The sequence below is a fragment of the Microtus ochrogaster genome, chromosome 6 (assembly GCF_000317375.1).
Source record: "Microtus ochrogaster isolate Prairie Vole_2 chromosome 6, MicOch1.0, whole genome shotgun sequence".
NCBI classification, from domain to species: domain Eukaryota; kingdom Metazoa; phylum Chordata; class Mammalia; order Rodentia; family Cricetidae; genus Microtus; species Microtus ochrogaster.
Window position 1 is genome coordinate 23,065,029 of NC_022013.1, and position 10,683 is coordinate 23,075,711.

The 10,683-nt window shown below is 53.9% G+C and overlaps 1 protein-coding gene across 17 annotated transcripts in view; it reads right to left on the reverse strand.

Annotated features, from left to right (window-relative positions):
• Window positions 1-6: 6 nt before the first annotated feature.
• Window positions 7-10,683, reverse strand: part of Nfasc (neurofascin) — a 160,378-nt gene continuing 149,701 nt past the window's right edge. For all 17 annotated transcript variants that reach the window (XM_026779886.1, XM_013346726.2, XM_013346725.2 and 14 more), the window contains 3 exons: window positions 8,575-8,706; window positions 6,279-6,348; window positions 7-3,297 (listed from right to left, as the gene is read on the reverse strand). In XM_026779886.1, the coding sequence (XP_026635687.1) occupies window positions 3,066-3,297; window positions 6,279-6,348; window positions 8,575-8,706 (434 nt within the window). In that variant the 3' untranslated portion in view covers window positions 7-3,065. The remainder of the gene's footprint in view (window positions 3,298-6,278; window positions 6,349-8,574; window positions 8,707-10,683) is intronic.

Here is a 10,683-nt window from a genome sequence, read left to right on the forward strand (position 1 = left end):
CCTGACATGTACATCCAATCCACCTCTGAACAGGAGTTATTCAAAGAGGGGCTAAATGGGGGAGACAGACACCCCAAGGAAGCACAACACTGGCTGCTGAACCCCACTCATCTTGACTGCCATGTCCCACCCAGATTTGCCAGCCCAAAGGACCAGGTTCTCCCTTGGAAGCCTCTCTTTTCTGACTTGAAGCATTCGGTAGTCTAAGCAAACAAGAACACCATGCTTCCAATGTAATGGTCACCGTGTCCCGGTAATTCATCTACGCATTTCCAATAACATCAGCCCTGTGTGGGCAGGGGCCACATCTGACCTCACTGGTTAACATGGTACTCAGGGCTCAAGCCTTGGCCCCAGACTCAAAGAGCATTCCATAAACACTCAGCATCGCTGCAAGATGACCGCATTCTTCCCCTGCCCCCACCAGACAGGTGAAGCCCTAGCAGGACTAGGTATCACTTTGGGATGGCTGCTTGGGATCCAGGTGCAGGGAGGGGGCAATACTGCTCTCCTGCTGAGTTGGGGTACACTCCGGCAGGCTGTGTGGAAAGTGGCCTCTCCCCTCCCTGGAAGGAGCTGCCTCCTCCACCTTGCACCCCCACATCGCTGAGCCTGGTCTGTGGGCACCTGCCATCTCTACTTGAGAGAAACTGGTTCTTCAGCCCAGATCTGTCCCTCCTATGAGAGCTATGATCAGTGGCAGTGGGGGCCCCTATCAGCACCCATAAAGCAGTTGGAGAGAAAGGTTCATAACCTTCTCTTTATATACAGAGGAGGAGGGTACTGAGCATGCCGGCACTCCAGAACGGGGCACGAAGACAGTCTAAAGATTTACTTCTTCCCCCAGACCCCTAAGACCAAAGCAGCCCTCTCCGGGTTGTCTGTGGCAGGGACATCTAAGGGTCCCTTCCTCTAAAAACCTGCTGTCGGTGCAATGGGTTCACTAGCCGATGGTGCCACATGAATGAGGTCTGAGAAACTGGCCACTCTGCCCAGATCCAAAGTGTTTTCTGGAAAGGGTGGTGCCTCACCTAGGCTGACAGGCACATTTCCCCAGCCCTCCCTCCAGGGACGGTGGCCTACACTGCAGCAATGCCCTGCTGCGTTCAAGAGAGCTAGACTGGAACCGGGGAAGGGGACCCTGAGCACACCCCCGTCCCCAGCCTTCTGCCCTTTACCCTGTCCCCTTTCACCATGAGAGCTGTCCCTCGGGCCTCCAGGCAGCAGTGCTGGCCATGGGTTGAGCCAAAGGACCAAGACACACTCTCAGGCTCAAATATTATCGGCTCATCTCTGGGATATGGTTCCTTACCTGCAGAGAGTGTGTGCCTATGGGCCTGACCTTCAATCGGATGCTTATCAAGGGATGGAAGCATTGCTAATACCTCTGCGGCTTAAACATATGGCAAATGATGCTTTTGAAAAGTCTCTGAAGGGCGCAGCCCTGATCCTGCCCAGGCCCCTAATTGCTAAAGTTGGAGGCCATGCCGATGGCAGGTGATCCATTTGCAGTGGTCGACCTTTCCCTCCCACAGCTGCCAGGGCGACACTCTGGCTCAAGATCTCCCATCTCTTTGTGTCGTTGAGGCAAGGTACCTTTGGTTTCAAAAGTGGATTAGGTGGGGATGAAGGCAGCACCTTCAGGCTGAGAACTTCAGGCCTGCGAGTGTCTCCATTCGGGTGGTGGGGGGAAGGGCAAGTGTGGAGTGGCTGCTTCTGGTCCCAAGGGGATGCTTGCATAGGCTGCCCTGGTCCCGAGACGTACATCACTGGAGGCATCAAGGCTTGCAGAGTAGGGCTAGGGATCTGGGAACTGCAGGGTTAGATCAGAGCTGCGTAAGGCATACGAAGAGCTTTGTCCTTCCAGTCAGGGGCGTCACAGCACTGTTAGCACGGTGCACCTCATGGTCCCCTGGTATGTATGTGTACCCTAATGAAAGGACAGATAGGCTCAGTCTGGGGGCAGCAGGTCCCCATTCATATACCATGTCAGACACAACTGAGCAAGGACAGGATGGGAGGGGGGAGCAGCATTGTTACCCCCAGATACACCAGCCACGCCTCTGTATCACAGGGATTCAGCTCTTCCGGGTAGCAGCGTAAACCCTGGCTGGGTGGGCAGCTGTGGTCCTCTCTCTTCCACTCTGGGTTTCACTACCCAGCCCTTTCTTTCCAGAGGTTTGCTCTGTCACCCGGGAATCACACTCTCACTTGTTTCCGCTTGGGGCTCAGTCCTTCTCATCGGTACCTATTCTTCATCTTCATCTTCTGTGCAGCTCACTCTCAGACTCTCTGGCAGCAGGGGCAGAGTAAGAACGAGTAGCAAGAGGTAAACCCCACTCCCAACCAAACCAGAGTGCGGCAAGGAGTCCTGTACACCCTCTCCCTGCCAAAAAAACACTGTCATTTTCCAGAAAGGAGCCAAACCCAGCTCAGCACGGACAAGGCCGAGGCAGATGGGTGGGGAGTGGGGGTGGGGGAGGCATATGGCGAAAGGCATCCTTCGGAAACACACTGGCCTGGTGGCAGCTTGAATACTGCAGCTTTTCTGCATGTTGTGTTACGGATCAATCCTTTTTGCCCATCTTTTCGGTTCCTGGGGGAGAGCCCACTTAGTCTTTTTCCAGGGACTTTTTTTTTTTTTCTCAAAAGAGTAAAAGAAAATGGAGACAATGGATTGGAAGGAGAAGATACACAAAGCAAAAAAAAAAAAAAATGAAGACAGTGAAAAGATTGTAAGCAATAGGAATGGATGAGTGTGTGCCAAGACCAAGGCTGGTCATTGTGGAGTGCTCAGGGTGGCCATGAGATAGGGCAAGAAACTAGCGCACCCTCCAACGAGTGTAGCTCTAGCTTTCCCATTTAGTGACACCCACGGGCGTTGGGGTATCACTGGGAGGGGGTTGTGAATAGCCGGGTCGCCACTGGTCCTCACAGCTTGGCAGACCCCATGTTGAACCCTTGTCCCTGAAGGTGGTTGTGGCTTTGTGGTAGGTCTGCAGTCGCTTTATCTCCCCTTCTCCCCTCCTACTTGCAAAATAGTGTGCTGTGCCTGGGGCGCTCCGTCAGGCCAGAGAATAGATGGCATTGACTGGCGATGTGGCCTCGGAGCTCTCATTGCCCTCTGTCTCCTCCTTGTCCTTTTTGACCGTGTACTGGCCGATGAAGGAGCCGTCTTCATTGAACTGGCCCTCGCCACCTTCACCGTAGTCCACCAGGCTGTCATCACTCTCCTGCTGCTTGATGGTGCCGTCCAGGGATGTCTGGCTGCCCTGCAGGGGCTTGTTGTCCTCATCGCTGGCCAGAAAGAGACAGAGTCAGACCCACATGGCTGGCACAGCCTAAACCGTGTGTGTGTGTGTGTGTGTGTGTGTGTGTGTGTGTGTCTGTGTGTGTGTGTGTGTGAGGATAGAGGGCTTCTACCAACGCAGGAGGATGAGAATTGGAGATCACCCAGTGTCACCCTCTCTTGCTTAGCAGACTCTACCGAAGGGAAACTGAGGCACAGAGAGGACCAGCATCTTCCCCAAGGCAGATGACATGCTGGGAAAGATCAGGTGTTAGAGCAACACTAATGCTTTGTACCTTGCAAGTAAAAGAGGCAGGAAGTGGGAGGGAGGAGCATCAGGGAAGCGTGTGAGGAGGCTAGTGAGAAGACACTAGCAAGGCTATTAGCCCCTTCTAAGCCCTGTCCTTAAGGCCCTCCTGGGTGACAAGAGTTCTGGGCCTTGGAGATATAGTGGCAACAGCCTTCAAGCCCATATATCAGCTAGGGCAGAGGTTCTCAACTGGGGTCATGACACATGAGTCACAACCATCAGAAAACACATATTTCCAACAGTCTTAGGAACCCCCAACCATGAACTTGCTTTCGTTGCCACTTTGTAACTGTAATTTTGCTAAGAGGTGTCTCTGCTCTTAAGACCATTGGTACTATGTATTTGCCAATGGTTGCGACCCACAGGTTGAGAACTACTTCTCTAGGACGCTAAGGGGCTGCTCCTCCAAGCCGGCGTGGCACCCTTCCTCCTGATAAAGAGACCAGGTGCTGCTGGTCACATGTCACAGGTGACACAGGCTCCCAGGCAAGAAGCAGCTGTGGGTCAGCTGTGGAGGCCTGGAGGCCTGCAGAAGGAACCACGGTGGTGCCAGGGAGTTCGAGCAGGTACACACACCCTCTGCATCCCTAGGCATTCGTCCTTCCCTGGATAAGCTGCCATTTGAACAGTCAGTGAGTTCTAACAGTAGCCTCGGGTAGGTGGCGACCAGGAAGGGGCCTTAGATGGAGCTGGAACGGAGCATGAACAGATGGGGCCAGCCTGCCAGGCAGCTGGCTCGGCTGGGCACTCTTCCATTCAAGCCTCCGGAAGAAAGTCCCTTTCCTCTCAAGAGCCTCACATGCTGACTCTGGGGGGCTGTGTCTGCCCAGGGCTGCATTTAGTTAAGGTACCTGGACCCTGTACAGGAATCCCCAGACCACCTGACGCAGCGCTCTTGCCCTGAAGTGGCATGTGGGGTGAACATTCACCCCTTTTACTTGCTAGCCCTAAAGCATTAGCATTGCTTTGCCCAGGCAAGCAATGCCAAGATAGAAGTGGAAAGGCAGGGGCAGTTTCCTTAACATGCTCACTTCTTGTCAAGAGCAGAGACAGGTCCTGTAGTCAGAGGCCATGGGTGCTCCCAGCTTCTCTTGACGGACAGGTCCCAAAGCCACAGGTCCACACCTGCCATATGCTGGGTGATTGTGACCTGCTATGGTGGACTATCTGTGTGCTCTGATGGCCGTGCCACAGCAGGGACGGTGGGGACAGAGTGGGGCAAGTGGATCTGAATTCAGGCTGGGTTGAGTTTGGGCAGGAGTTGGATTACAGTCAGGTTTCTTCCCCAGCATGCCACTGCAGGGCATGAAGGCTCCATTAGGTGCTCTAGAGGTCCCTGTACAGGGTCCAGGAACTTCAGCTCAGTATAGCGCTGGGCAGAGACAGCCCTGCAGAGTCAGTATGTGGGGCTCTTGAGAGGAAAGGGACCTTGGTCTAGAGGAATGGGACTTTCCTCAGGAGGTTTGAATGGAAGGACTCCTAGCCTAACCAACTGCCTGCCTGTCTGCCTGTCTGCCTCCCTATGCCTAAGACCTGCAAGGCCCAAGAGGACAGACATGGAAAGAGGCAAGCCTCATGAGAAGGGAATCCAGCTACAGGCCAAGAGCAGAGCAAGAGAGCCTTTATCCCAGGCACATTCCCTTAGAAACTTAGCTTCTCTGACGTCCTAATTTTAGCCTTTCCCCAGCAGGATTCTTGAACTCATTCAATGCAGGTTCTAGAAGCAGAACCTGCAGAGCCAATGCTGGCCCGGAGGGAGGGGAGGTGAAGATGGAAACAGCTTATCCTGTGTTCACCCCCACTCCGTCGGGCTGCACGGAGGGCATGGAGAAAAAAAAAGCCCACAGTCTTTTAACTGGGAGCCGGAGGTAGTTCTCAGCCCACAGCGAGGCTCAACCCTGCCAGGTGATCCCAGGCCAGCCAGAGAAGGGGGAGGAGACGCTCACAGGGATGTCAGGCTGGATGGGCAGCTGCGGCCATAAGCTGCCAGATGGCTTCCGGGCAGGCAGCAGCTCCTACCCATTGACCTGGTGCTGTTTGCCAGGCTCCTGAAGAGCAGGTAACAGAGGTGAGAGAGGAGGAGAGGTCAGAGGACAACGGCGTGACCTGTGTACCGTTAACAGGGTCAGATGGGGCAGGACGGCTGTTTTCTGATATTTTCTCCCACCCCAGATGGTCTTGGATGAGATTCCATGACCTACCCTGACCCATTTCTGAGCTCAGAATACACTGGCCATCCAGATGGGCCAGGGACAACCTGGCAAAACCTTGTCTGAAATGTCTGTTCAGATCTGAGAGGGAGCGCCGGCGCAGGGCAGAAGCACCAGCTGGCAGCCCTGCCCCAGCACCTTCAGCGCTGCCACCAGCTCACAGAGGGGTGAGACTTCCTGGGCCACTCATTCTCTTGGGGGCTAGGAGTGGGATGTTGGCTGAAAGGAGGCCTGATGGCCAAGCTCACTTCATGATAAAGGGTCCTGGGGCTGGACGTCCTGTCCAGTAGGGGGTACCAGGGCTTCTTAGCCTCTCAGAGCGCATACACACAGCCAAATGGCTGCCACAGAGGTAAAGCAGCAGTTCCATGGGCTGGAGGGATGTGGACGTAGTGATCCTGTGGCTGCTACAAGGGAGCTGTCTTGGGCAGCAAGGCCAATGCCCTGGGGAGGGAAGGAGATCAGTCACCTGTAGTCAAATGAGCCATCTTCTTCTTTGGGGTCTTCAGGGCCCAGAGGGACATCCTTCTTTTCTCGCACTGGTTGGTAAGAGAAAGGAAGACAGACAGACGGACGGAATGATTAAGAAGGACATCTATTCTCCAGGGTGCTTCTGAACACACGGCCCAAAGACATCACCCCAGGAGCTGGAGAGGTGGCTCGGCGGCTGAGAGCACTTGCTGTTCAAGCAAGAGAACCTGAGTTTGAGACTATAGCACCCATGTGAAAAGCCAGGTGTTGCTGTGTGTGCCAGTAACCCTGGAGCTGTGGGGTGGACACACAGGATTGCTGGGACTAGCCTAGCTCCAGGCTCAGTGAGAGACCCTGTCTCACAGGAATAAGGCAGAGGATGACAGAGCAATACCCTCTTTTGGTATCTGTGTACAAGTGCACACACCCACACACACCACACTCCAGACACCATCTTGGGCTCAGTGACAAGCTTCCTTTTAATAAGGCATTATTAGTGCCCCCAGGCTCAATCAGTTGCTAAGAAGATTCTGCCTCCTTCACACCCCAAGGGGTCTTTACACCCCAGCTGACAAACCTCTCAACTCCCTGCCATTTCTCCATCAAGTTGTCCCCATATATCAGAGATGTCATCCCTTTCTCTGCCAAAGGCAAATACTCCCTTGTCTGGCCCTTTCTCAGTTTTTTTCTGCATTATAATTTTATATATTTCCTCACTGATGACAAAAGTTAGCTTTCTTCTTTTTGGTGGGGGATTGTGTTTCTCCAAAGCTCCAAGCAGAGTTGGAGGGGGGCTGCCCCCTTTGTCTGTGGGATGGAGCTGCTCTCCCATGAGTCTCTCTCATTGACTCCCTCTCCCTATATGGCCTTCTGGGACCATGACGTAACCAAGGCCTCTCCTGCTATGATGTGGTCTATCCCTCTGAGCTAACTGTAATGTTGAAGCCAGTTATCTTTCCCACTGTATTCTCAGTACCCAGCCCAAAGCCTGGCATACAGCAGGTGCTTGCATGAGGGGTTTGTTGATGTTTGAATGGGATAATCAGCTCACGTGAGAGCTGAGAACAGGCCACAAAACCAGTAGTTGCAGGAAGAGGGAAGACTGGAGCCCATGCCCTGGCTCCTTGGCCGCCTGTCTTCTTACTGTATGAGGTGCTTACCCCATAGTTGGAGGGAAGGGGGCTGCCTTGAGAGAACTTTCTGGAAGGGCAAAGGCAGAGTCTACGTTTGTATGGTGGGTTCCTCAGGGGTCCAGGTGCCCCTGACTCAGTAGGACCTCAGTGTCTGGACCTCTATCCAGCTCTGACTTTCTCTCTTGCAGAAGAAAAAGTCTAGATATGGTGGAACAAAGTCAAAGAGTTCCCTGCTCACTGAGGAATGGCATCCCTACTCTCCCTCACCTAGCGGGGGCAGAGCTTCAGGACCCAAGGATCTGTGGGCACTGGGCAGGGAATGAGGGAGACTCCATCATTCCTCCTCCTACTTGTTTCATCTAAGTTTGCCTGTCTGTGCCCCAAGAGAAAGGAGCATTGGGAATGTGTCTGGTGCTGGGGCTCTTGGGCAGAAGCAGGTTCAGCCTCCGCTTACACAGGATGGCTTACTCTCAGGCTGTCTGTCCTTCTGGTTATTGGCTTTCTGTCGCCTGATCCACCCTGCCACAGCCCGATGGCTCTCTTGCTCATTTGAAAAACAAATCATTATTTTCTGAAACAGGAATGGAGGGGTCCTCCCCTTTGGCACTTAAGACCCTTGGGGTACAGAAGAGATGTTTCTGTGGGACTTGAAGGGCCAGGGTGCCGTTAGCACAGCCTGTCTCTAGCCTCTCTCTGCTTGTCCCCAGAGCTGCTAAGTCTGTGGTGGCAGGCGCTGAGACAAGCCTCAGCAGGGTGTGGTCCACTATGTGGATTCTCTCGGGATTACGTTGCTTCTGCCTAGCCCCCTGCTCTCCATCTCTAACATGGCCACCCCACTTCCTTATCTCTGCTCTGACAGGGTGGCTTAATGACTCTCAAGCCAAAGAAAGCCACTTTGCCAAGAAGATAGGAGGTAAGCCAAGGGAAGACAGGCTATCTCAGTAGGAGCCAGGGTTCCTTCCTTGCCTCTCTGGAGCTGCCTAGACTGCACCATCCATTCACCAGGCGCAAATATAATTAACTCAGTTTTTTTTTTTTTTTTTTCTGGTAGCTTCTAAGAAGTAGGTCAAATTTGCCACAGGCCTGAAGTTCTAACACTAAAAGAGCAGAGGCCAGAGCCCTGGATCTGGTTGGAAGGGCCTTCCCACCTGCCCATCTCACCTGGGTACTTGCCGCCACGGCTCCTCTTGATGAAGCAGACGATGAGCAGGATCAGCACCAGAAGGGCGATGGCACACATGAGCCCGATGAACCAGCCCTGGGTGGCGATGTCTGCCTGGTTATTGGTGTAAGCTGGCAGGGAGGGTGGGAGGCAAACCATGAGCCATTGCTTGGGGAGCAGGTGAGGACGAAGGTGGGGGAGGCACACGGCTATTGGGCAGATTTGTCCTAGGGCCTGTTGCTACCACCTAGTAGCTCTCTGGCTTGAGCTACTTCGCTCAAAGGGATGAAAGAAAAAAGGTTAAGGAACCAAGGGCCAAAAGATCGGAAAAGAGGCAAAGAAAAGGGTGCAGGGAGCAGAGAAGCAGCAGGCTGAGCAGGCCCTGGAGATGGAAACGATCACTATAGAGAAGGTGTGGCGTTGCTATAGACTGCACGCGCTGGGACGGCCTGGCGGGACCGCGTGGTGCAGCGTGGCAGCACGGTTCTGGAGAACGGGCCTGCATGGTACCTGTCAGGAGGCTGAGCGTGTCCACACTGCCTAACCCTGCTGGAGGACACCTTGCAGGCACAGCCTCTTTGTCCACCAGGCTTTGGCAGTGGCTCCTGGGCCAGATGGAAGTTCAGGTGGCCCAGCTGGACTGTGTGCTTTCTGACAGCAGGCAGATAATTCAGGCCCAGGTGCCCAGGTCATGCAGGCAGTGACTCTGGGTCACCTCACAGGGGATGCTCCTGGTGGGCTGTGACAAGCCAACTTGCCTTCTTTTCTGTGGAGATCATCTCACAGATCCCTTTGCGGTCTGAAGGGAATCCATGTGTGTCTACTAGCAGGAGCCCAAGAGTTTTCTGATGGTGTTTGTGCTGTCCAGGGGCTGGGGATTTGGTTTGTGGGAGAGTCTGCTAAGTACCCACTTTCCCTTCTTTCTATGGACTAGAGGACAAAGTGGGAAGTTCCTGAAACACAGCCATCATGGGACCTGAGCCTCAAGAAGGGAAGGCTCCAGGGACTGCCTTCCCAGGGCAATACCCAGGGAAGCCCAGAGGGGGCAGCCCGTGGAGTAAGTCATAGCATCAAGCCTCCTCCTAGGAGACACACGGGATCTGTGACACCCTGTGTACGTGTTACCCTTTGCCTATATAGAATGCAGAATCAATTTCACTGTCTTCTCAGGGCCAAGCCAAACACACATCAGCACTAAGGAGTGAGGAGCAGGCTCTCGGTGGCACCCCAGTCCTAGCTGCCCTGCTGCAAAGATGCCTTGCCCACAGGACCCGTGACAGTGTATGCTGAGGGGAAAGGCCCCTCCCTGTTTCCATCCCTGCTCCTGTCTGGTGTCCCCCACACAGCGGCCCCAGGCCCCACAAAGTGTTAAATATTCCCTTGCTTCAACCTCTCCAAAACTCCTAATTGCCGTGGGAGGACACCCTGCATTCCTCATCAGGAGGCTCTGACAGACAGCTGGCCCCATCTCCTATAGCCCTGCATCCCTCTCCATACTCCAATCCCTCAGCCACTTGCATTCCTGCCCCAGGCCTTTGCACCAACTGCTCTTTCTACTGGAAAAGATCAGCGAGTCTCTCACAATGACTTCACTGCTTAGCCCTTGTCCCCGCACTAGAGGAAGACATAGACTATCTCATCACAACGTCACGTCATCATTTTGCTGGACTTTGCTGCTCAAGGTCAAGGATTCCCCTCATCCCTCCCCCATTGCCCTCTAGACCGCCCACCCTTCCCTTGATCCTTCCTGAGACCTGGAGAGCCCGAACCTACACAGCCTCTGCAGCTGTCCCTTCCTTAGGTGTCAAAGGTCTTTTCTCCCCTCTCCCCCGCCAAGTTTACTTGGGATGCAACACCTTGGTCCTTCATTCCTGTAAGGTCCCCTGGACTCCCAGCATGTTCCATTTATTCATCTTTGCTCATTTCTTTGTGTGTCTTAAAACATAAACCTGGAGGAACCTGGAGGACCTTCTGAGATGGCCCATGCCCTGTTCTGATCAGATGGTCCTATCATCATCTCTCACAGCCTCCAAATCCTGCCCTGGTTCTGACCAAGTGGATCCACCATCTCTCACGGCCTCCAAATCCTGCCCTGGTTCTGACCAAGT